General features: G+C 39.0%; 2 protein-coding genes across 3 annotated transcripts in view; one reads left to right on the top strand and one right to left on the bottom strand.

Moving 5' to 3' along the window:
• Window positions 1-22,326, top strand: part of ASIC5 (acid sensing ion channel subunit family member 5) — a 31,433-nt gene extending 9,107 nt beyond the window's left edge. Inside the window, exons 3-10 of the mRNA XM_081544532.1 lie at window positions 919-1,156; window positions 1,777-1,902; window positions 4,176-4,325; window positions 5,891-6,038; window positions 9,546-9,602; window positions 11,642-11,810; window positions 19,214-19,305; window positions 22,118-22,326. Of these exons, the coding sequence (XP_081400658.1) occupies window positions 919-1,156; window positions 1,777-1,902; window positions 4,176-4,325; window positions 5,891-6,038; window positions 9,546-9,602; window positions 11,642-11,810; window positions 19,214-19,305; window positions 22,118-22,308 (1,171 nt within the window). The 3' untranslated portion in view covers window positions 22,309-22,326. The remainder of the gene's footprint in view (window positions 1-918; window positions 1,157-1,776; window positions 1,903-4,175; window positions 4,326-5,890; window positions 6,039-9,545; window positions 9,603-11,641; window positions 11,811-19,213; window positions 19,306-22,117) is intronic.
• Window positions 1-27,194, bottom strand: part of GUCY1B1 (guanylate cyclase 1 soluble subunit beta 1) — a 92,474-nt gene that overhangs the window by 2,376 nt on the left and 62,904 nt on the right. The window lies entirely within an intron of this gene.

The raw sequence follows: 27,194 nt of genomic DNA, 5'->3' as shown, positions 1-27,194 counted from the left end.
TAACAAATACCAATTTCATAAGTGAGGAAACTGTGTGACAGTGAGATGAAAAAATGCACTGTCATAGCCTTAGCTGGCTGTGACAATCAGGGCTCCATCCAAGAAGCAGAACCACCATGAATGACAGAGAACAAGGGATTTATTATAGGGATTCAGCCCGCTGAATCGTAGGGGCTGAGTAAGCCGTCTTTGTAAGTCTGTTGCCTCTGTTTCTGGTGCTGGATCTGAAGTCAGCAGGATCAGTGATTAGAAAGGAAGATAGATTTGAAATGAAGGAAACAAACATGAGCGGGGAATGTGTGTTTCATCTCCGATCCTGGTGGTGCTGGTGACCTGCAGGGGGAGTTGGCATCTTTTTCAGGTTGCACCCTTGCTTGACCCAGGAGCAGAAGCTGTCTGAGGAACCTGGACAGGGCGGGGGGAACTGCCCAGTGCAGACAAGCTGGGGTCACAGATCCACATACACGATGTACAGAACAACCACAACTCCACTCTGCAATGAACTGCAGGTTGTAACCAGATGCAGACAAACGGGAGAGGTTTAGCAATGCAGTTGAGGCAGCCACACGGATTCAGCATAGAGCATAGCGGGGCTTGGAAGTGAACCGTGGAAATCTGGTTCCTATAGTGTTAGCAATTCCTAACACCTTTCTCTCAGTGTTGGGTTGTGAAGATCCATTTGGATGTATTCAGAGCAAGGTCTGGAAGGTATTCTAGGTAAATGAAACTATACGTAGAAATTCAAGGTAGATTACAGCAGATGAAAAAGACCTCTTAGTAATCCAATTTTGCTTGAATGTATTACAAATGAGGGAAAATATAGGAGATAGGAGGAGAAGATGATAGAGTTCAGGTACCATCTTCGAGATAACAACAAGTGTTTATTATTCTAAATAGTGCCTTTATTCCCACAAATAGGTTCCAAGCAGAAGCTGCAGCCACATTTGGCATTATTTTTTTCTTATGGAATATTGTATCCAAAGTCCTTCATCTTCAGGAAATCAGTACCAATTCTACTGGCTTGAAAGAGGCTATTGATTTCCTCGCAAGTGAGCGAAACTTCAGCATTACAGAGTTTGTCAAGGGAAATGGTTTTTATCTCAACAGCAGTACATTATTAGAATGTGAATTTTTTGGAAAGCCATGTGGCCCAGAGGTAATGTTGCAATATTTCTTCGAATTTCTTCAATATAACAAGCTACTTCTTTGTATCATTTTGCATTGAGGTGACGTTTACTCCCATGGGGAATCAGTTTAAATTTGCTCCAAGATCACATGTCCTTAGCTCAGCCTTATGGTATCAGGAGGTGTGAATACACATGGGACATGCCTCCTTTTTCATACAGTTAGATAAGGAAAGATAGAGGACAGAAATCTTTGGTGATATTTCTTGCAGGATTTTCCTTAAAGGGAAACCCCTATCTGTGGTTCCAAGTCCCAGCTAAGGATTCCACCAACCACAGGTTGAGCTGTACTGTGGTGGGTATTTATTTTAAAACGAGTCTATGCAGTTCAAATCCCTGTTGTTCAAGGGTCAACTGCATATGAAAATGTCTCAACTAGATAATCAGATACAAATTGACAAGTGCATTTTACAAAAAAATGAAAACTGTTTTTGGAATACAGACGAAAATCGCCAGATTTCTATTCTTCCTGCTATTTTTGCCTTCTCACTCGGCACTATGATTAAGAAAAGAAAGTTATAGGCATTTAAACTTTGAAAGGACCAAAATACTCACCTGATTGTGTTTTCTTTGGTTTATTTTCACATCGGAGGATTTTGCACATGTCTTCACTGAATATGGAAACTGTTTTACCTTTAATCATGGTGAAAATATCCAAGCGAAGGAAAAAGTGAGTGTTTCTGGAAGAGGCTTACACTTGCTCTTCAATGTCAATCAGGTATTGAATTTCTTTCAACTTCACCAGGGTTCAAGGCAAACAAGAATGCACAGGAGTTTTAGGACACTGTGCCCTGCTGAATTGTTCCCACATTTTTTTTTTTAATTAATTTAGTCAAGACTCCCATGATGAAACTACAGACTTGGAGATTGAAAAGGTACAGTTTAGAGGAATAACTTGGACATTTTTAGCTGTATAACTTACTGTCATTTTTATGACACTGGAAATGTTCATGTCACAAAACAAGGAAACAAAAGATTTCTAAATCTCAATGTATATAGTAATTTAAGAAGAACTATGAATTTTTAATGCTTAGATAATGTTTAAATTTTCATGAAAATAGGCAATATGTTTTAGAAAGAAGCCATACAGAGATATTTGACAAACCATAGAAATCTATAGTCTGAAAAGGTGATGAAAAATATTGCTATGCAAAAATATTGTATCAGTGGGCTTTGCCTAAGCCAGTTTTATAAATTTGTAATTGGTGTAAGTAGATTCTAAGTGTTTAGACCTAGGTGGCAGCTGTCCAGGCTCCTAAGAAATTCAGAGGTGTTCCTTCAAGACTACCTGGTGTAACTCTCACCCAAGGCTGATCCTCACCCTTTGTCTTGCACAATCATTTGCAGTGTAACACACTTAGAGATATTCTACTCTGTTGTTATGATTTTGTAAATGAAGATTTGAAATGCTATTGAATGAAGTATCCAGCATCACACAATTAATAGCAGAGATGAGAAATAAAAGTAGCATCCCTGAATTTCACCAAACTACTCCCCAATCCAAGTGAACAAGGCGGTTGGTTACTTTCCAGCAATTTCTCTTAAGCCATGCTTCTTAGTTTCCCCCGTATTCCATTCAAGAGTCCACAACACTGCACATTGCGATACACACAGCCAGGCTTGTATATCTAGTTTATTGATATTTTCAAGTTATTTAAATATAAGCCATATGTTCACTTCAAATATTATATAATAACTTTTACAAGCTAGAATTTCCCCCAGTGTTTTTAGAGTACAGTTAAAATCTGCAAATTCAGTGCAAAGTTCAATAAGTAAATAGAGCTGAGATATTTCTCCAGACTAGCAGTTAAGTGTTCCTTAGAGAGTTACAGTGAGGCTAGGAGAAATAGGGTCCTGAGTATCAAACGCAAGACTGAGCATGTTTATTGTTGTTATATGTGCAGTTAACCCATTCACAAGAAAAATCATCCTAGTCCCTCATCAAGGCCACCCCTTCTCCTTATAGCCTGAAATTATAACTAATAAAGTCACCAGAAGTTTGATCTTAAATTTCGTGTGCCTCTCTGACAAACTGGCTGCTTTGGGTCCTGCCTTTTGGAAGTGGAACTGTGTCTGGTGCTCATGTCTGCACTGCTGGAGTTACTTCCAGCTGTGCTCGCTGCTGTGAGTTGGTGTAACAGGCTCACTCTTACCCCTCCCTGCGAGTGTGCTCTTCCTGCCTCAGAGTCACAGGAATAAACACAGCATGCCTCCAAAAGCCCTTTCTGATCCTGATCATGAAGAACTACTGGATTCTTAGGAAAAAAAAAAAAAAGAGAAATGATAAATCAGAAATTTTGTTTTATGATAATATATGAAAGCCAACCAAGAAACCCAACCAATAAAGCAAAGCTTGATCTCCTGAAATGTATGCTTTTATGTAATGAACAATTATATGTGTGTGTGTGTGTGTGTGTGTGTGTGTGTGTGTATTTGTTTTCTTGTAAAGAAAAAATTCTTTATCTGACATAAGATTTACAGAAGAAAAGCTCTGGTGCTAATGAAGTAGTATAAGTCTTCACTTTTAGGAGAAAATAAATTTGAATTTTAAGTCAGGTTGAATATTTTAATTGCAAAGAGAAGCAGAAGGCCAAAGGATTTTCTGAGACAAATAAGTAAGGAGAACAGCCAAGGTGAAATAAACTAAAGAAGCAGGTGAGGAGAGGGCCAGGGGAACCAGGAGGGTGACAGGATACGTTCAGATATTTCTATTCAGATTGCCTCAGTCAAGAGGTGACCCGGAGAAAACTGCCCAGGCCTTGATTTGTAGTTTAACCGTGAAAAGTAGGTCTTTAGGTGTTTAATTTTCACAGCTTTTATATAAAAAGAGATCTCATATTGACGTGAAGTATGTGATTTTTAAGTTATTCAAATGCTATCATGAGATGATAAAAATCAGCCTTGAACTCTGCACAAAATTCTGCACAAACTCAATCTTGTGCAGAATTGACATCAGTTTGTAATCTGGGAAGAAATACTTGTTTGTTTCAGGAGGAATTTACAGATGACCCAACCCTTGGCTTTGTCGATGCTGGGATCACCTTTGTTATCCATTCACCCATGAAGGTGCCACAGTTTGATGGTTTGGGCTTGTCCTCACCAGTGGGAATGCACACACGGGCGACCATCCGCCAGGTGAAGGTAAATATCAAATAAAGACATACACATAATCACAAAATTCAGAGTCTGAGGGAACTCAGTGGGGTAATGACCTCATAAATACATAATAACACCTTTCATTAGAAACTCTTTTATCCCCTGCATTTCAAATATTACCAGAAATTCAACAGTTTCAGTTCAGATACTTTTTCTTTACTGGTAGGCTCAAAAACAGCAAATTCACAGATACGATGTAAGTGAGTGCTGGGAAGCCCAGCAAACCCAAGTCAACTCTGAATTTTATTCGAGTTGAAAATGGACATTAAGAAGGAAGTCCATGTGACTGAACCGTGCTTTTTCTCAACAGGACTTTCTAGAAAGGAAAAAGTCAGTGGGCAGAGCGGGTCTTAGAACCCCAGTGTCTGACAGGTTTCCACTTGGCAGCCCCTTGCTCTGTAATTTTCTGGATTAACTTCCTGAATTTCCATCTCCTCTCTGCACGCTGAGGGCCAGCGGCTAATATTTCCATTCACAGTTACTCTGTTGTTGTTCAGTTGCTCAGTCATGTCTGACTCTTTGTGACCTCATGGACTGCAGCATTCCAGGCTGTCCTTCACCATCTCCCAGAGTTTGCTCAAACTCATGTCCATTGAGTTGGTGATGCCATCCAACCATCTCAGCCTCTGATACCATCCAACCATCTTCTCCTTCTGCCCTCAATCTTTTCTGGCATCAGGATCGTTTCCAATGAGTTGGCTCTTCACATCAGGTGGCCAAATCACAGTTACTTTGAGGTTTAAGTGAAATAATGTAAATAAAACATTACCATATTGCCTGGCACATATTAGGTACTCAGTAAAGGATCTTTTCTTAATTGAAGTTTAGTTGATTTACAATGTTGTGCTAATTTCTTCTGTACAGTAAAGTGATTCAGTTATACATATATATCTATATATATACATTATTTTTGCATTCTTTTCCATTATGATATATCATGGGATATTGAATATAGCTCTCTGTGTTGTACAGTGGGACCTTGTTTATCCATCTTATATATACTAGTTTGCATCTGCTAACCCCAAACTCTCCGCCCATTTCCCCCCCAACCTTGGCAACTACAAGTCTATTCTCATGTTTTGATTCTGTTTTAAAGGATCTTTTTGTGTGTGTAATTTTGGTTGCTGTTTTGTGAGTGGGTTGATGAGTATGCTAAAATATGTCAATAAATGATTTTTTTCCTTATAGGAGTTCAGTTTTAGAGCACTTTGTCTGATTTTATTGATTCACTACAGGTACAGGCATCACTGACTCAATTGACATGAGGTTGAGCAGACTCCAGGAGATGGTGAAGGGCATGGAAGTTTGTCATGCTGCAGTTCATGGGGTCGCAAAGAGTCAGACACGACTGAACAACTGAACAACACAGAGCATTTAGGGTGGATATTAAAGGGCAAACAGTAGACTTAACTTCAGGGGTTTTCAGGTTAACAGAGTAGGCATAGTGGACAAATGTAGTCAACGAAAGAATATCAAAGGCTTGAGAGAAAAGGAAAGGGATGTATTGAGTCAGACAGATCTTCTGACCGAGGTGTTTATTTTGTCTTAAGACAGTCCATCAAGAATACCCTTGGGGAGAATGCAATCCCCACATGAAACTACAGAACTTCAGGACCTATAGCACCTCTGGCTGCTTGCAGGAATGCAAAGCTTGGCACATCAAGAAGCAGTGCGGATGTCTGCCTTTCCTTCTTCCTGGTAAATAGAGGCTGTGTCCCATTCTGTAACTCTTTACTTAATCTGAAACATGGAAATAAATGTATCAGAAAGCCGTTTCACATTCTTAAGAAATTCTATGCTGGAAAACCATCCACCTGACAAATAAACCTCCTAGCAGAGATATCTGGAAAAGACAAGAGCCTTGTGTTGTCTGAGCCGGAACCCAAATCTGATTTCAACATTTTCAATTGGGTGCTTTTAAGCTGCTCATCAAGATTTTCTCAGTTTGAAAGAAACAGTAGATCTTCTTACCAATGCTGAATATTTCCTTGCCGAGATCTTTTTGTTGTTGTTAGAAAGACGCTGTAGTTTCCCTTTGCATCCAGTGTGAAATGCTTTCAGAGCCGCGATGTCTAAGCCGAGCCCTGGACAGGGCATTGGAGCAGGGTGAATGGAGCTGGCCTTCCACTTAACTTCTGCAGCTCCTGGAAAGTAAGGAGCAGCACAATATCCAACCTTCATGGCCTGACAAGTTATAACAGGGATGGAGTGAGTATGCAGGTGGTCTCAAAACTTCTTGACACAGAACTCACTCCATGTAACAGCTGGATATTTCTATTCAGATTTCCTTCACCCTGTTCTCCAGTGTATTTATGAAGAAGTGTAGAGTGCTTTAAGGGGTGAAACCAGTCTGGTCCTACAAGTTTACCAGTTTCCCACATGATGGCCCATCACACACCACACACGCACACACACACACAAACACTCACACACACCACACACACACTCACACATGGATATGCTAATGCTGCCCTATAACAAGGGTTGCAACTCAGCAAACCGCTTCTCAGAAATTTTGAGAATCATCACTTCCTTCTTCCTAGAATTTTTATTTTTGGTCTGTGGCTCCTCCAAAACTGGCATTCAATGAAACTGCTAACTCTGGCTCTGATTCTCATTCCTAACTACAGAAAATTCCAAAGTTACAGGAAAGGGTCTAAATTGATATATGAAAAATAATGTTACAGTTTTAAAATGTATAATTTCTGACAAAACAAAACAAAAATGAAATAACTAATAAGAACCAGACACTGGGCAAAATGAAATGTAAAACACAAAGCATGACATTTGCACAAACTTTGGGATGCTTACAGAAATATATCTTATTTGATTTGATCCTTAGTTATCCCTCTAAGTCTGCTTATAGATGAGGAAACTGAGATTTATACACATTAAATGAACTAGCTGAAGGACTCCCACCAGCAAATTGTAGAGGCAATTCTAAAAATCAGCCTTTCAGATGTGGATCATTTCCAAAATTTCATCGTTCTTGATGTGTGTGTGCTCAGTCGCTTCAGTCCCGTCTGACTCTTTGCGACCCTATGGACTGTAGCCCGCCAGGCTCCTCTGTCCATGGGATTCTCCAGGCAAGAATACTGGAGTGGGCTGCTGTGCCTTCCTCCAGGGGATCTTCCCCACCCAGGGATTGAACTCGCATCTCCTGCATCGCAGGCAGACTCTTTACCACTGAGCCACCTGGCAAGCACATTGTTCTTGGTAATGAGAGAAATATCATCCAAGAAGTAAGCCACAGTGTGGTAAGAGAGACTTCTTATAGACTCAGTGTTCAAGGTAGAGTTTCCTTTTTCATTTTCACTTCTTCGCAAAGCACACTTTCCCCTTGTCAGCTGAACTTCTCCACAGGCTGTAAGTGACATTCTCTCTTGTTTGTTTTCTGGACCACTGAATAAATATTGAACTCACCCCAGAGATACAAGGGTTATAGCAAGAGACAAGTGCTGCATTAAGGTGCAAAGACTCAAGTTTTAGAATCAGCCTGGGATGAAACCCAGCTCTGATTGAGATCGATTTTGTCCCAAGGTTCACAGCAGGTGCTCCACCGAGAGTGGCACTTCCCTGCCCCTTCCTACCGCTAGATAGACAGCCCCACCAGGGGTGTGGGGTTATGTATGTTTAAATCAATGGATGAGGGAGCTGGGTAGAAGGTGAAGAGGTAAGTCTAAGCCCCCTAACTGCTTAGGCAAGCCACTTGCTGAAACTTGGTTTCTTCATTTGTAAAATGGTGATTTGCACATCTTACACTTACCGTAGAAAAAAATGAGATGATAAATATAAAAGTGAGTTTAAATTCCAAAGATATGAACAGTTGAAAATTATTGTTCCTACTTTCAGTTCAGTTCAGTTGCTCAGTTCAGTTCAGTTCAGTTCAGTCGCTTAGTCATGTCCAACTCTTTGCGACCCCATGAACCACAGCACGACAGGCCTCCCTGTCCATACCAACTCCTGGAGTTCACCCAAACCCATGTCCATTGAGTCAGTGATGCCATCTAACCATCTCATCCTCTGTCATCCCCTTCTCCTCCTGCCCTTAATCTTTCCCAGCATCAGGGTCTTTTCCAATGAGTCAGCTCTTTGCATGAGGTGGCCAAAGTATTGGAGTTTCAGCTTCAACATCAGTCCTTCCAATGAACACCCAGGACTGATCTCCTTTAGGATGGACTGGTTGGATCTCCTTGCAGTCCAAGGGACTCTCAAGAGTCTTCTCCAACACCACAGTTCAAAAGCATCAATTCTTTGGTGCTCAGCTTTCTTTAGAGTCCAGCTCTCACATCCATACATGACTACTGGAAAAGCCATAGCCTTGACTAGACGGACCTTTGTTGGCAAAGTAATGTTTCTGCTTTTTAATATGCTGTCTAGGTTGGTCATAACCTTCCTTCCAAGGAGTAAGCATCTTTTCATTTCATGGCTGCAATCACCATCAGCAGTGATTTTGGAGACCAGAAAAATAAAGTCTGACACTGTTTCCACTGTTTCCCCATCTACTTGCCATGAAGTGATGGGACCGGATGCCATGATCTTAGTTTTCTGAATGTTGAGCTTTAAGCCAACTTTGTCACTCTCCTCTTTCACTTTCATCAAGAGGCCCTTTAGTTCTTCTTCACTTTCTGCCATAAGGGTGGTGTCATCTGCATATCTGAAGTCATTGATATTTGTCCCGGCAATCTTGATTCCAGCTTGTGCTTCCTCCAGCCCAGAGTTTCTCATGGTATACTTTGCATATAAATTAAATAAGCAGAGTGACAATATACAGCCTTGACGTACTCCTTTTCCTATTTGGAACCACTCTGTTGTTCAGTTTTCAGTCATGTCCAACTCTCTGCAACCCCATGGATTGCAGCACGCCAGGCTTTCCTGCCCATTGCCAACTCCTGGAACTTGTTCAAACTCATGTCCATCGAGTCAGTGATGCCATCCAACCATCTCATCCTCTGTCATCCCCTTCTCTTCCTGCCGTCAATCTTTTCCAGCATCAGGGTCTTAAGATTTTAAATGATATGGACAAATGGAAAGAAATATGGAAGGAAACAAAAACATTATTTTCTTCCTCCCAGTGTGCATTTTCATTGGGTATTGTGTTTTCATACTAGTTTTTGCAAAAGGATAGATGTAGAGGGTTTTTGTCATTATTTCACTCATTTCATAAAATGTAAAGTCTCTATATTTATCCTTTTTATTTTTAAGGAAATGGGATAGAGTGTGACCTACAAAAGTTTTACAACTGTGTGTCTCCTATACTCGGTAAGTGGCTTAATTTATTTCTCTATTTTCAAGATTTTTACGAAAGTTGCTCAGAATCATATAAGACTTTAAATCATACTATAGATAGTTCAGAAATGAAACAAGAGAGACTATAAGAGGTAGTTTTTCAATGTTCTTAAATTTAATAACAATAGCTTACATAGTAAAACACAATGAAAAGCCTTTCTTATTTCAAAATACATCTGAATCAAAGATATGCACTATCAAAGTGACAGTTAAAGAGCTGTGGTTTTTACTTCTAATTTTTTTAAACTGTAAATATTTTTATAATAAAAGTGGCTTTGTTGGTTTTTCTTATTACATACATAAAACACACTTGTTGTGATTAGTTCAAACATTACCGAATAGGAAAGAATCACTTGAAAATCAATAGAAATAGCATCACTTTGAAAATTACTGTCACAATTTGGGTGACCATTCTTTTCCTCATTCATTTCATTATATGTAACTTATATATAAGTGTGAATGGGTAGTTTTTACATAAATAGAATCACAACATACATGACACACATACTGGGGACAACTTCCTCCTAAACAGCAGTTTTCACTTATATATCTCTTACCTTAACTCTCAACCAATGTTAACACTCCATTATGTTCTACCATAATTTTCTCCACGAATATAGTTTTCTATTTATGATTTTAAGTCATTGGTTATTTTATTAAAATGGAATCATACTATATACCCTTCTATGACACTTGCTTATCTAGCCTGTTGCAGAAATATCTCCAGGACTAGATTTCAGAGACTCCTTTTAATGGCTGTAAAATATTTCATGGAATGGGCATGGGTAGAAAAGACCTGATATTTTTAAACAGCTTTACAAGCTGAATATGCAGAAGTCACATTACTAAGTGAGGAGTTAACGTTACATTGTCAAATTTCTTGTCATTTCCTATCCCTGAAAAGGGATGAATGTGAAATTTGGGGAAACATCATGCATGCAGTTACTTCTTGGGGGAGTTTTATGGGAAAATGGGATCAGAAGAGTGCATGTGTGTGTGCATGTGCATGTATGTGTCTGTGCATGTATATGTGTGTGCGTGTGTGTGTTTGTATGTGTGTGTGTGTAGGGAAAACACGGAGGTTATTGCCAGTCATCTTTCAGAACCAGGGGATGCCTACAAAAGTCATGCTCAGAGGAGTATCAATAGGAGAATCTAGAAAACAAGCCCAAAGTTGGTCCTTATTCAAGGTCTTGGTGAACAAAGCGTTCACAGGAAAGAGTTTCAGTAACAAAACCACAAGGAAAACAAGAACTGAAACATTTGCTGAAAGCGAAGAGCAGTGAGATGGGCCCAGGCACTGGTGCCTGTGGGCAAACACCACTCCCCTCCCAAGACACATTCACATGGGTGGTGTGGTTGCTGAGGAGGAGCCAGAGGACAGGGAACTGAGTGAGAAAATCACTGCATCCCCAGACCCAAGGGCCTCAGCCCCCACAGCACATTGCACATCATCTTTATTGAGACAAGCCCAAGAGTACATTTGGTTTAAACCTGTGTCGCTCACTTTCAAGATGATGTTTCTAAGTTCCTCTCAAGGTGACATAAGGTCACAAAAACTTTCCATCTTTTATCCAAATGTCTAATATCTTATGAAAATAAGCCCAGAGACTTTCTGGTAAGAAATTCTTACTTCTAACAAAGATATGAATCCAGTGACACCGTGAATTCAATGTTAATCCCCAATGGTTTATATTGTTTCCTTGCTATATTTGTACTACCATGTAAACAGAATATAAATACCACTTGTTAAGGAAGCAGTGATTGAACTTGTTAACCACTGTTTTAAACATAGGGGTTTCCCTAATGGCTCTGACTGTAAAGAATCCGCCTTCAAGTAGGAGATATAGGTTCATTCCCCTGGTCAGAAAGATCCCCTTGAGAAGGAAATGGCAACCCACCCCAGTATTCTTGCACATTGAAAGTGAAATGATAAAATTTTTAAAAGCTCTGTCCTCCCCACTGTGAAATAATCTTTTTCTCCAAATATCCTGTTCTAATTTCCATCTCAGACCACATTGAAGTTAAGGGGTTGTGTACAGTGGGAACACACAATTCCAGCTGCCCTGTGCCTTGTGAAGAAACAGAATACCCTGCGTCCATTTCTTATTCTACTTTTCCGAGCCAAAAAGCTTTGAAATATCTTTCCAAGAAGTTGAATCAAAGCCAGGAATATATCAGGTATTTGTTTCAGCCTTGTACATTATTTCTAATTAACATACATATTTTCTTTACTTTCAAAGACTCCAGGAGTGAAATTCTGATCAATCACAGGAAGCAAGGGCTGACAGCAGTGAATCATCAATGAAAGCCTAGAATTTTAAAGGTGGACAAGAGCTTGTCTTTCAATCCCTTAACTTAAATGAGTGAAAAGTGAAATGAGGACTGAGTAATTTGCTTATGATCTTACATTTTTGGCCCAACTGGGAAATAATGCTAACATGACTGAAAACATGAAAATCTCTTACCTGTACATTGTAAGGGCTTCCCTGGCAGCTCAGCTGCTAAAGAATCCACCTGCAATGCAGGAGACCCCAATTCAATTCCTAGGTCAGGAAGTTCCCCTGGAGAAGGGATAGGCTACCTAGTCCAGTATTCTTGGGCTTCCCTGGTAGCTCAGATGGTAAAGAATCCATCTGCAATGCAGGAGACCTGGGCTCGATCCCTGGGCTGGGAAGATTCCCTGGAGAAGGGAACAGCTACCCACTCCAGTTTTCTTGTTTGGAGAATCCCCATGGACAGAGGACCCTGGCGGGCTACAGTCCATGGGGTCATAAAGAGTCGGACACGACTGAGCGACTAAGCACAACCACATATATTATAAAGTTTGGGTCTACTAATAACTGTATTAATTAAAGGGAATACAAATTATTCTCATTTTACAGAAGAGGGGACTGCAGTTTCTGCATTTCAAGTCAACTGTCCTATGACGGTCCTTAGTGGCACACAGAGAATTTATGCCCCAAACCTGTAACTCTGGTCTCTGTATATTTTTCACAGAGACACATCACTACAATTTTGATGAACTAAAGATTATATTAGGTCTTCTTCTGCTATATCACTCTCCTATCAGAAATAACAAATCAAAGTTCATAAAAAATATTTTAAATATCAGGCAGCATCATAACATTTATCTGTGTACTTTATTTATATTTTTAAGCTGAGGACCTGAAATATCAATATAGTGCATTTGGTGTTTGTACTTAAGTCTATTATAATAAAATATATTAACTAATTAAAAGTGGATTTACTTTTGAACAGCCAAGTATCTGACGTTGAAAGCATATTTCAGGTTTTAAGCTGGCATGTATTTTAATGAAACAAACAAAAAAGCATTCTCCTAGTATAAAAATTCCTAGACAATAAAATGATCTTTCAAATCAGGAAGAAAAAGTCTTTTCATCAAGATGGGGTTGATAGGGTATCACTTTAAACACTTGGATAAAAAGATAGAAAGCTAGAAAATTTGCAGCTATATCTTTGTCAGCACTTCTGTCTCTAGTATAGATGACTCTATTTCATTTTAATATGGAAAACTGATGTATTTATAATATTATTCCTATTATACTTAGCTGTGCCTGAGAAGAGCACTTCATGTGATTTTTTGGCTGGAAAAAAATCTCCTGGTCTCCCTATTTATCATGCAAAGGATGTAGACATTATTTTAGAGACATATTGGTGAAGTCAGAAAAGAAACCCATTTTCTACAAAATGACTCTAGAGAACATTGTTGTTTTTTCTCCTAAAATTTAAATTATTGTAAGTAGCTATAAAGAAAGCTAAGTGCCAAAGAATTGATGCTTTTGAACTGTGGTGTCGGAAAAGACTCTTGAGAGTCCCTTGGACTACAAGGAGATCCAACCAGTCCATCCTAAAGGAACTCAGTCCTGGGTGTTCATTGGAAGGACTGATGTTGAAGCTGAAACTCCAATACTTTGGCCACCTCATGCGAAGAGCTGACTCATTGGAAAAGACCCTGATGCTGGGAAGGATTGAGGGCAGGAGGAGAAGGGGACGACAGAGGATGAGAAGGTTAGATGGCATCACAGACTCGATGGACATGGGTTTGGGTGAACTCCAGGAGTTGGTGATGGACAGGGAGGCCTGGTGTGCTGCAGTTCATGGGGTCACAAAGAGTCGGACATGATCAAGCAACTGAACTGAACTGAACTGAAGTAGCTACCCATTAACCTCATCCTATAACTGACACATGGGAAACTTGCCGGCTTGTGACTAGCAGAGGCCAGTGCCAGGAGTGCTAAGGCAAGTGGCTGAACAAATACAGCTGGACTCAGGGCTGTCCAAATCCTAGACAGAGCCAGGGGTTAGAAATCACACATATAATTAAAAATTTGCTTTGTGCACAGAGATCAAAAATCGAAGAGTGGTTAATCAGAAAACATGAAGAGTTTGTTGTTGTTGTTTAGTTGCTAAGTTGTGTCCGATTCTTTCGCCACCCCATGAACTGTGGCTCACCAGGTTCCTTTGTTTATGGGATTTCCCAGGCAAGAATACTGGAGTGGGTTGCCATTTCCTTCTCCAGGGGATCTTCCAGATCCAGGGATCGAACCTGCATCTCCTGCATTGGCAGGTGGATTCTTTACCACTGAGTCACCAGGAAAGACCATACAGTTCGTTAGGAAAGCAGATATAAAAGCTTAGCATCAGTAGGACTTAAAGCACTCTTAAATTAATCATGAAGTGTGATGGTGGTGGCACAAACCAGCCCCAAACTATGACCAGCCTAGAGCCTCAAGTGGCAGTTGCTGGCTTCCATCAAGAAGGAGGTGAGAAGATTAGCCTGATTGAAGCAGGCACTATGGACATGAATTGTGGCTGAATTTCATTAGCAAAATAAATTTTTTGTGTTTAATTGAACAAATTTTCAAGCAAAATTTGTGTAAAATGATTTGGTTTATAAAAAAAATTATTCCCCTTAATTAATCCAGCACTAAAACTTAAGCATGTGGAAGCATTTTTTAGTGTTTTATAAATGCAATAAACTATTTTTTCTTTGATCTTCTTACCCTTATTAAAATCCAGATTTTATTTTATAATTGTACCTCTTGACATAAACAAATATTCTTGGATCTAAATTCTGAAAAATTTTCCTATAACCACGAAATGTGGATTCAACAAGACCCAAATTACCGGCAAGTCACTCACTTTGGAGGAGAGGAGTAAACCTTGCTATACTTTTATAGGGGTTGAATTTACCTTCTCTCAGAAACACAAATGGATAATTCTGGAAAATGGCTCTAAGTTGTGTGCTTGGGAAATTCAACAGTATTATCAGTTTACATGCAAATTTGGATCACAAAAAGATTGCAATATTGCTAAAATTTCTCAACTTCCAAAACAACAATTTCCTTCACCTTGGCTGCTGTTTTATTATTTGCAAATATTATGATACCCCTTGCTTAGCTACTTAAACACAGTACATTCCCCTGTTACCCAGGGTTAAACCAATGGAAATTAAGTAAACATATTAATGATATATTTTGAATTAATCCTATTTGGGAATATTGATTTCTAAATGGTAAACAATAAGGAGAGTGATTTACAACCATGCCTCTCAGATATTAAAGATACCACATAATTCCAGGAATCATTGCTAATAGAACCTATTCTTTTTCTTTTTTTTTTTTACTTTTTATTTTATATTGGACTATATAGCTGATTTATAATGTTGTGTTAGTCTCAGATGTACAGCTGTTCCAGTTACATATATACATATATCTATTCTTTTCCAAAATCTTTTCCCATTTACATATTATATTACATAATAGGTTCTTTCTTAATGAAACTATTGTTGCATATGAAAACCATCAGGTAGTTGATTTTTACCTCAGTTTAAAAGACAGAGAGGTTAAATATTTATTTATCTATTCATTCATTTTTTTCTTCTTTGATTTGTTCCCTTATTTGTCCATTTCACAAATTGGAAATGAGTGCCTTTTGTGTGTCAGTATTCCAGAGTGTTCGAAAAACTAGAGATACTTCTGTGCATAAAATACAAACCCCTGCCTTGCTGCATGCGTGCCCTGCAGAGTGAAGATGGACAATAAATATATGGGGCAACCAGCCGTGGTGCTGAGTGCCTGGGAGGGGAAGGGACAGAAAAGAAGGAATCAGAGTCGGGGAGGGCTGGTCTCAGCATAAAGGACTGAGATCAAGTAAGATTGTCCTGGCAGGGTGACAGCTGAGCAAAGAGCCAGTGCTTCTCAAACTTGTCACTGTCAAGGCCCCTTTACAGTCTTCAGAATCACTGAGGAGTCCAATGAGTTCTCCTTCATGTGAATTTTAATTATCAATATTTGCCATATTAGGAAAGTAAGGTGTGACTTCTTAAATTTATTGATTCACTTAAAACAACAATAATGAATGTGCTATACAGTAACATAAGTAAAAGCTTTTATAAAGATTAACTATTTTCAAAAAAAGTTTAGGAAGAGGAGTGGTATTGTTTTAGGATGTGGTAGGTTTCTTCAGTGTCTGACAAGAGAAGACAGCTGGATTATCATTTTTGCATTTAATCTGTTGGGTTATGCTGTTTGGTTGGAGAACATGAAGGAAGCCTTGCAGAAACAGATGTATAGTTAAAAAAGGGAGGCTTATTTTAATAGCCTTTATAGATAATTGTGATGTTTTTCTTTGATGATACATCAAAAATCAACAAGACTGGCTTCTTACATGTTAACAGCAGTATGTGTCTTGTGATTTGCCCAGAGGGACTGAGGTCAACTCTTGACTCAACGTTTGATGGCACTGTTGAGATTCATGCTGCCATACATGCATCAAGAGGGTATGAAAAATGTACTTATTGTTCACATAATGACACTTTCTGTGAACAGAAGGGCAGGCTCCCAGGTAGAAATTTTTCTGGTTTGTGAGAGAACAAGGAAAGGCAGCTGGCTCTACCTGACCTTATGGTTTTGAGGTAGGACTTGGACAAACAATCCGAGATGAGGGCCAGGGTCTGTGTGGTTGAACTTTCCCAGGTGCCAAAGAGGGAAGAGCATGGCTTTCTCATCAGTTTAACTCTTTGAGGACAAGAAAGGGGAGGGGTGGCATTTGAAAGCTGTCAGCTCTGAAATGTCAAAACATATCAGTGAATTTTTCATATCCAATTCTATTTATATTCACTGAACTTGCACTTTGAATGGGTCTTTTGTTTGTGCACAGTTTGGAACGTCATTTATTGGGTGTTAGAAAAATTCTTTCAGCTATGCACATTTTCCAAATATCGATCCACTTTATTATAACACATTGCAATGTAATATCATTACTTTTCCTATCATAAAAGTCTTTAAAAATTGAATTATCAAGCTCATCATAGCAGATATAAATTTTCCAAAATTTTAACTTTAGCATAAAAGTTAAAAGCTTAAGATTTATTATTGACCTCAAGTCTTATCAGTTATTCTCCTTGATGCAACAGGCTCATTTTGTTTATTATTGTGAAAATCTCTGCCAAACTTCACATTCTTAAGAACCATAGTTTGTCAGCCATTCCTTCAAGTGAAAATGATGTTCCATATCAAAAGTGGCTACTGCAGCTTTCTTAAAATAATAATCATAGTGGAAATATTAAATAACATGTCAGTATTTTATGAAAATAATTTTGACTTTGTGAATTTCCAAAAGAGATAGCAGGGACCCCTAGGGGTCTGTGTGGGCTTCCCTGATGGCTCAAGAATCCACCTGCAATCCATGAGGTATGGGTTCCATCCCTCGGTCAGGAAGACCCCCTGTAGGATGGCATGGCAACCTATTCCAGTATTCTGGCCTGGAGATTCCCATGGACAGAGGAGCCTGGCAGGCTACAGTTTATGAGATTGCAAAGAGTCTGATACAACCGAGAGACTAAGCAGGCACGCACGCTAGGTGTCTATGACCACACTTTGAAAATTGCTAGGCTTTAAGGTGATATAAGAGCTGGTCTCAATATTAATGGGGAAAAGGCACTTCAGGAAGGAAAACCACATACCAAGAAAAGTCCTAGACTGACAGCGCACCTTGTACATGGGTAGAATAGCCTGGAAATTGGTGTGGCAGGAAGCAGAGTAGATGATAGCCAAGGATGACCAAGCATCAGTCACTATGAACAGGTCAGTGGTAGACAGAAATCTCATAATGCCACAGAGGGTGATTCTCTGGGGAGCTCTTAGCAGGAAAGTGATATGATTTACAAGTTGCAGAAGTATTACCTTGGTTCTTGTGTGAACAGCAGAGGGTGAGTATCTGTTGAGATGGAGTACACTAGAGTCAGAAGCAGAAGGAGAAACCAGAAAGCGATTGGAAAAATCCAAGTGAGAGATGATAGAGGTTTAGGCAAAGCTGGTCTCAGTGGATGGGTGAGAAGTTGGATTCTGGGTATATTTGAAGGTAAAGCAAATACTTACTGTTGGATTAGTTGTGCAGTGTTATTGCATTAAAAATGAGGAAATATCTAAAGTCTGACTTGAAATATCTGAAATATCTGTTGAACATCAAGTAGACTACCAAGAGGCAATTTGATGTATTAATGAAGTTCAAGGTGGTGTCTGGGCTGAAGATGGTGAGGGTACATAAGAATTATCTCAAAATAGTTATTTAGCCATTCTGGCCACATATAAAGATTTCCAGAAAACTCTGAGAAAACAGTCTCTGCCCAAAATACTAATGATGTAAGAGGTAAATGACTACCATTTACTAAAAGCACAATATATGCAGGTTCAGCCAATTCTTTGCATGTATTATTTAATTGCTTCTTGCCACAGCACTGAAATCCTGACTACAGAAGAAGCAACCAAGACTCGGGAAAAGCAGGTGGTTTTTCCAGGACCACATAAGTCACCAAGAACAGGACCCAGATTTGAGTTAAAGTTAGACACGCACTCAAGCATTTGTAAATCATATACTCAGCAGATATTTACTTTTAATGTCTTTTTCCAGTTTCTCAGGAATGAAGCACAGAAAAGTTATTAGGTCAGGAGAAAAATTATTTTCCCTAAATACCAACATGACATTAATGCGTTCAAAATGAAGCTATTGTGATTAGCACTGAACACGATACCATGTCTAATTCAATACTAAACAACCTCTGATCCAAAAATAAATACTTACCTTTGTCAAATGGGAATTAAAAGACCATTTGCCAAACCTTCTGTCTGTGCCTGTGAGGGCTACCATGTCAGAATAAAGGCTGAGAATAGAAGAAGTCAGCTAAGACTGTCACAAAAGGTGATCAGAACCTCTCCTAACATGGGGGTAGCCCAGGGCAACAGAGGGCAACATACCTTAGGTCTAAATATTTTAAAGATACAAAATAAGATACCAAACTGATAAAATATGCTTGCCCACCTTCTTTAAGTACATGGTCAAAATGACAAAGTCAAAAGTATCAGTGGAAACCATAGGTTTCTTTTCATATGATTGCAAGATGGCAAATATCAAAGATAGATAGATTCAATTATCTTGCACGTTTGAGTGTGGACAATGTTTATATGAGTAACCAAAAAAGAGGAAGTAATTCAAAAGCTGAAAAAAAAAAACAATTGTGCTGACAATCTTGAGCTCAATTAACTCTGTTTTATCCCCAGGGAGAATCTTGTGAACATTGAAATAAACTATAGTGACTTAAACTATAAGATAACCCAGCAGCAAAAAGCAGTGAGTGTCTCTGAGTTACTTGGTAAGTATTATCTAGCTGTTCCTCAATTTTTTTAAATTTATCTATCTTAATTGGAGGTTAATTACTTTACAGTATTGTGGTGGTTTTTGCCATACATTGACATGAATCAGCCATGGGTGTACATGTGTCCCCCATCCTGAACCCCCCTCCCACCTCCCTCCCCCTCCCATCCCTCAGGGTTGTCCCAGCGCACCGGCTTTGAGTGCCCTGTTTCATGCATCAAACTTGGACTGGTGATCTATTTCACATATGGTAATATACATGTTTCAATGCTTTTCTCTCAAATCATCCCACCCTCACCTTCTCCCACAGAGTCCAAAAGTCTGTTCTTTATATCTGTATCTCTTTTGTTGTCTTGCATATAGGGTCATCGTTACCATCTTTCTAATTTCCATATATATGCGTTAATATACTGTATTGGTGTTTTTCTTTCTGACTGACTTCAATCTGTATAATAGGCTCCAGTTTCATCCACCTCATTAGAACTGACTCAAATGCATTCTTTTTAATAGCTGAGTAATATTCCATTGTGTATATGTACCACAGCTTCCTTATCCATTCATCAGCCGATAGACATCTAGGTGGCTTCCATATCCTAGCTATTGTAAACAGTGCTGCAATGAACATTGGGGTACACGCGTCTCTTTCAATTCTGGTTTCCTCGGTGTGTATGCCCAGTAGTGGGATTGCTGTGTCATATGGCAGTTCTATTTCCAGTTTTTTTAAGGAATCTCCACACTGTCCTCCATAGTGGCTGTACTAGTTTGCATTCCCACCTACAGTGTAAGAGGGTTTCCCTTTTCTCCACACCCTCTCCAGCATTTATTGTTTGCAGACTTTTTGATGGCTGCCATTCTGACCAGCATGAGATGGTACCTCATTGTGGTTTTGATTTGCATTTCTCTGATAATGAGTGATGTTGAGCATCTTTTCATATGTTTGTTAGCCATCTGCATGTCTTCTTTGGAGAGATGTCTGTTACTTAATTTTTAAAAAATTTCTATCAGTTTATTTTCCTTTCATATTTAAGGTTTAGCTTATCACTGGAGAAAAATAATCCATGGTGCTTGTCGTTCACTTGTCATGTAAATCTGACACTTTTCCAGTCCCTGGACATTTCTCCAGCAAATGCAGCGGGGTGCTCACAAATAAGGCAGGGCTCATGGACTTCCCAGGTGGCGCAGTGGTAAAGAATCGACTGCTAATGTAGGAGACTCAAGAGACATGAGTTCCATTCCTGGGTCCGAACGATCCCCTGGAGAAGGAAATGGCAACCCACTCCAGTATTTTTGCCTGGAAAACTCTGTGGACAATAGAGGAACCTGACAGGCTACAGTCTATGGGGTCTTAGGATGTGCACAGGATGGTGCACAGTGCACGGTCTCATGGTCACTCAGCATCTTCCTTCACTCAGATGTATCTAACCCCAAGTCTGGGTCGAACATCAATGTCACCGACCTCTGCACCAAATTCCACCCAGACTGGGCTGCAAAGAATTTGAATAAGTAAAATCAGCATTTAAGTTACAACCTCCACCTGTTCATGTTCCTCCATCATTCAGTCCTCAGCAAACTTAACTGCTGAGTTCCAGATCTCACTGTCTCTCAGAGGAGGTTGTGGAACAGACAGAACAGAAATCAGAGTCAGGTTAAGTGACCATGATCAAACCCTGGTGGCTGAGCCAATCTCCTCAACACAATGCAGCATCCTCAACGCTCTTGATGGGCTTCCCTCGTAGCTCAGCTGGTAAAGAATCCGCCTACAATGTCGGAGACCTGGGTTCAATCCCTGGGTTGGGAAGATCCCTTGGCGAAGGGAAGGGCTACCCACTCCAGTATTCTGGCCTGGAGAATTGCAAGGACTGTATAGTCCATGGAGTTGCATAGAGTCAGACTCGACTGAGCAACTTTCACTTTCACTTTCATACTCAATCCATCTCCAGGCCTTACAAAAATAACATTGTCCTAAGAATGGCTCAGAGCAAGGAGGAAAAGATTAGTAATGTAATATATTTACAAAGGCAGTGCTTGAGGAGTCAGATTCACAGAGACAAAAAATAGGGCTGTGGGTGCAAGGGACTGGGGAAGGGGGCAGTGATGAGTCAGTATTTAATGAGGACAGAGTTTCTGCTGAGGAAGATGAGAAAGCTCTGGAGACAGAAGCTGGTGATGATTTTATGACAATGGGAATATACTTAATGCCACAAATTGTACACTTAAAACAGACTAACTTGGCTAATTTTATTCTATATACATTTTACCACAAAAAAAAGCACAAGCAATAAAGACTTACAGATGCTTAAAAACTTGTTAAAAAGAAGGCAATACTGTGTTCATACATCTTAGTTCAATGAAATACTGCAAATGCTTACAAAGAAATTGTTTGGACACTTGAGGTCATAAGCTGCTTGGAAATTTGTTTCTGGAAAATATCATTAACCAGTAAAGCTGTCCTAGTGTCCAATTTCTGTTCTCCATTCCGTTCTCCACTTAGAAATGAATTTATGACGTCTAGGATGTTTTATGAATTTACTGAGATTTAATACCTTCCAAAGTCCTTGAGTTATATTTTTGGAAGTAGAATTTATGTTTTCTTTCACTCTCTTTTTTTGAGATAATTATGTGACTGTTACTTTAAGGTATTATTTATTGCTACTGCATTATTTATGCTAAACTTAATACCATTAGCTCATATTCATATATCAGCTATTATTAACTTTTTAGCTTCAAATAATTTAAAATCTAGTAATGTTTAATTTGCTTTTTATGGAATAAGCATGATTTATTCACTTTCTTTATTGGCTTTATTACAGCAGATGTTGGTGGTCAGCTGGGCCTATTTTGTGGGGCCAGTGTGATTACAATTATAGAAATTATTGAGTATATATTCACCAATTTCTACTGGATATGCATTTTGTTCTTGCTGAAGATCCCTGAAATGGCCCAGGGCACTCCTGCACCTCAGAATCACCTGGAGAATAAAGACAGCATCGAGTTATGCTGATGTCCACTTAGGACAAAAGCATTTGTTCTTCTCTTCATGATACCTTCAGATTTACTCATGGCTTATTCACTGCTTTGTAACTTTATGTTCTGGTCCTGGGGATATCTATCTTTTTACGCATACTTCATCTCTGTCTGTATCTTTAATTACACATACATATTGATTTATATATTAAAAAAAGAAACAGACATTGTCTTGGGTTTTTTTCCACCATAGAATTAATTGATTAATTCCCAGCACCCAGAACAGTAGAGATTACATAGTAGGCATTTCAGAAATACTTCTTAATGATTGAAAGCTTGTGCAATAGAAAAAGACACTGTTTATGGTTAACTACATAAGTTAGACATGATAGATAAACTGTATTTGAGGAGACAAGATACTTCTTTATTCAGGAAACAGCACATGTAATTTGTGCTTTATAAAATTTCTGAGAGATTTTATTTTGGGGAAAGTTTCAACATGATTTCTTTTCTTTTGTCTGGAAAGTCCTATTATATAAATGACCTTTGGAGGGACAGTATCTATGTCTATTTCCTGTACAGGTGGATACTTACAACAAACCTATTTGAAAGTAAATTTGTAGTATATTGGGAGAACACAGTGTTTATCTCTAATACCTGTGTATACTTCTTTAATCTCAGGAGGAAATTCAAGATTTGCTGTGCTGTCATCACCCCTCGGGCAGTTAGTCTACTCTTCTCTTTGTGACTTTGTTACTAAATGCACCATCTAAACAGCATGTGTCGGGGGGTGGGGGGTGGGGGACACCCCTGGAGGCCCATTGGTAAAGAATCTACCTGCCAAGGCGGGAGACATGGGTTTGATCCCTGGTCCAAGAAATTCCCACATACTGTGTAGCAACTAAGCCAGTGCACCACAACAATTGAGCCTGTGCTCCAGAGCCCGGGAGTTGCAACAACTGAGTCCCAGAACCACAACTACTAAAGCCCACACACCCTAGAGCCCCTACTCTGCAGCAAAAGAAGCTACCGCAATGAAAAGCCTGCCCCCTGCAACTAGAGAGTAACCCCTGTTCACCGCAACTAGAGAAAAGCCCAAGCAGCAGAGAAGATCCAGCACAGCCAAAAGTAACTAACTAACTAAATTAAAATTTTCAAAAATAAACAAACAAACAGCACATGGTAATAGGCCAGGTAAGAGTTGGACCATGTGGCTGAAAGGTACCATCACCCATCTGGGAATCTGTTTTCTTCATTTCTTTGCTTAAATAATCAAGGGCAAATAGAGAGTAAACGCAATGGAATGGAGAAGAGAATGAAATGGAGAAGAGTCCTTAAGGTGAGTATTCATTTATGAGTGTTACTTCTTTGGGGACTGATGAAGGTAGCCACATAGAGATTTTTTGCTTTGAAAGTCAAAATTGCAACTCTACCCCTTGCCAAAAAAAAAGAAAAAAAGGACTAGTCCTTCTGAAGCATTTTAAATATTGTGGAAACAAGCAAACCCATGTTTGTGACATGACAGCCAGTGATGGGTCACCCTCAAGTGATATAACACTGAAGAGAGTGATGGTGGATGTGGATAAATGTTTGAGTCCCTAATACAAACTTCCTCTTGAGAAGGGATGAAGCCATAAAGCTGAAGCTGCAGAAGGCAATATCCTAAAGTTTGAAAGGACAGCTTGGAGGATGTAGTGCTGCTGCAGTGGAAGGCATTAGAGTGAACAAGAAACTGTGGGTTGGGAAACAAGAAAGAAAAAGCCATCTCATGATGCATTTATCACATAAGATAGAGGGCTTCGCCATAGTGGCTTATCACTTAAGTCAGTTTCACCTTTTGCTCCATTTTGATTTGAGAACCTCTAGAGTTGCCCAGTTGCCATCCACAGTGACTACTGTAACTTTAATTAAAGCAAGAATCTTTTTGGAAGTATCAGAAAATCGATGTATGCAGATTAGAGTCTTTGGTAGAAATCTAATATCGAATATCAGCATAAAATACTGAAAATTTAGGACTGTCAGTCACCAGATGCAGCAACTACTTAGATTATTAAATAAAATAAAAAACTGAAAAATTTAAGAAAATAAGATAAACAGCCATATTTATTTAACTAATAACAAATTTGACTAATATCACATTTTGCCCTATTTCCTTCAGGTTTTACATGTGTTAAATCATGCTATATGTGTCAGTCTAAGGCCTGCTTTCTTATTTTACATGTTTACTATGTGTCCATGTCAATATATGAAGATCTAGTTTATTTGTTGCACAAAATTACCAATAAATATATCATGATTTATTTTTCCCCAACTAATTTATATTCACATAACTTCAGTATTTTATCTATAGCAAAGATATTGCAATGAAAGTCTGTACATCCCTTTTGGTTATTTTTTAATTTAATTTTTATTTTATTTTATAGCTGATTTACAATGTTATATTAGTTTTGGGTGCAGAGCAAAGTGATTCATTTGTACATATACATATATCCAGGTTATGTTATTAAAAGTGAAATTTCTGGGATTTTCTGGAACACACTTCTCCACCTTGACTGTCTCCTGTCAAATTGCTGTCTGATGTTGCTGTAACAATCTACACAGGCAGCAACAGTAAGAGAATTCAGAGTTTCCCTTATGCTGTATTTACCATCAAATTATAATGTGAGCCTTAGCAAGAATAAAAATGAACTCACTGGAATGTCTATATTCAAAATCAGAACAAAGAATGGCGAATAGCAGGGGTACAAGTCATATAAAAAGGGACTTCAATCTACAAATCCTATTAGAGATGGACCTAGAGATTGTCATACTGAATGAAGTAAGTCAGACAGAAAAGGACAAACATCACATGATATCCCTTATATGTGGAATCTAAAAATATGGTACAAATGAACTTATCTATAAAGCAGAAATAGAGTCACAGATGTAGAAAGCAAACTTATGGTTACCAAAGGTGAAAAGAGAGGGGTAAACTGGGAGATTGGGATTGACATATACACACTACTATACATAAACTAGACAACTAAAAACTAATGATACTATGCGTTAGTCCCCTTATAGCATAGGAAACTCTACTCAGTACTCTGTAATGACCTATATGGGAAAAAAAAATTCTTAAAAAGAGTGGATATATTTATATGTATAACTGATTCACTTTTTGTTGCACACCTAACTAACACGACATTGTATATCAACTTTACTTTACTAAAAGTTAAAAAGAAAAAAGAACCCATTGACACAAACTTTTCAAGAGCTAGAGGTTTTGAGTAAATGAAAATTGAGCATCACCAAAGTTGCTCAACAATTTTTACAATATGGTGAGTTATTATCCACACAACGCCAACTTTTATGCAAATTCATTATTCCATGTTCTCACACATTTGCATTAAGTTAATACCTGTAGAAAGAAGCAGAGGAGCTCAGATAACTCAAATGTAATCTTCAGATGACAATCAATTTCTTTCACGTGCTAACAAACCAAAGTATTTGTGTTTGCTGTTGTTTGGTTCCTAAGTTGTGTCTGACTCTTTTGGGGTCCATGGACTGTATCCTGCCAGGCTTCTCTGTCCATGGGATTTCCCATGCAAGCATACTACAGTGCATTGCCATTGCCTTCTCCAAGGGTTCTTCCTGACCTAGGGATCGAACCCACATTTCCTGCATTGCAGGCAGATTCTTTACCACTGAGCCACCTGGAAAGCCCCAAACCACAGTAAACTATCAATTAAATGTGACTTCTACAGTGACTAATCAAATATTCTGAGTAAATGAGTTCATCTTTCTAAAGTGCTGGCAAAGTTTTTGTCTCTATTAAGAACAAGTGATTATCACCTTGGAGCTATTCCCCTTATCCTCTTGAGGCCAAAAGGAGCTTTCTTACAATAAAATGTCTTATATTATTTTTGTTTTAAGAGGGAGGGAGGAGCGAGAGGGAGCAGGAAGGAGAGAGAGAGAGAAGGAAGGGGGGATGGAGTGAGGGAAGAATAAAAGAAAGAAAGAAAAAAAGAAAGGAGTGAAAAAGGAAAGGAAAGGCGGTACCTACCCCTGTGACACAGGGACTGCATAATTCTAATCTCAGGCTTGATTCTTTTAAAGATATCTACAGCACTCATTTTAAAATACAATTTAGAAAAAGAAAGGGTTTCCCTGGTAGCTCAGCTGGTAAAGAATCCACCTGCATTGCAGGAGACCTCGGTTCAGATTTCTGGGCTGGGAAGATCCACTACAGAAGGGATAGGATACCCACTCCAGTATTCTTGGGCCTACCTGGTAGCTCAGCTGGTGAAGAATCTGCCTGCAGTGTGGCAGATCTAGGTTTGATCTCTGGATTGGGAAGATCCCCTGGAGAGGGGAAAAGCTACCCACTCCAGTGTTCTGGCCTGGAGAATTCAATGGACTGTATAGTCCATGGGGTCACAGAGAGTCGAACACGACTGAGTGACTCACTTTCAGAGAAGGAAAGGGCACACAGCTGCATGCACACTGGGGATGTGTGGTTTTATAAGCATGGTTTAGACAACTGTAAAAGAAAGCAATCTCTGTGAACTGTGCATTCCAGAGACAAAAACTGCACATAAAATACTCCTGCTACACAGATCTATGACTCTACAAGTTCAGTGGTGTCATGATGTCTAAGGACAAGGAAGAGAAATCCACCTCAGGGTACTAAGCTGAACTAAAACCAACATCACATGAGGAAATGAAAATTAGAGGGAAGTATTGTGGGAATTAACATAGTCCTAATATCTCTGTTGCACAGTGCTCCAAAGTACCCATAAAAACAAACATCCTATCCATAAACACGTCAAAGAATACAAATATACCCTTCCCCAAGAAAGAGACTTGTAAGAATGCCAGAAAATAATATATATACTAAAATTCACTGCATAATCGTTAGATAGAATTCAGGGCCAGAAGATTTAA

The sequence above is a fragment of the Giraffa tippelskirchi genome, chromosome 11, assembly GCF_054371585.1.
Source record: "Giraffa tippelskirchi isolate mGirTip1 chromosome 11, T2T-mGirTip1v1.2.pri, whole genome shotgun sequence".
NCBI classification, from domain to species: domain Eukaryota; kingdom Metazoa; phylum Chordata; class Mammalia; order Artiodactyla; family Giraffidae; genus Giraffa; species Giraffa tippelskirchi.
The sequence above is the reverse complement of the archived record's forward strand: the minus strand, read 5'-3'. Positions and strand labels throughout refer to the sequence as shown.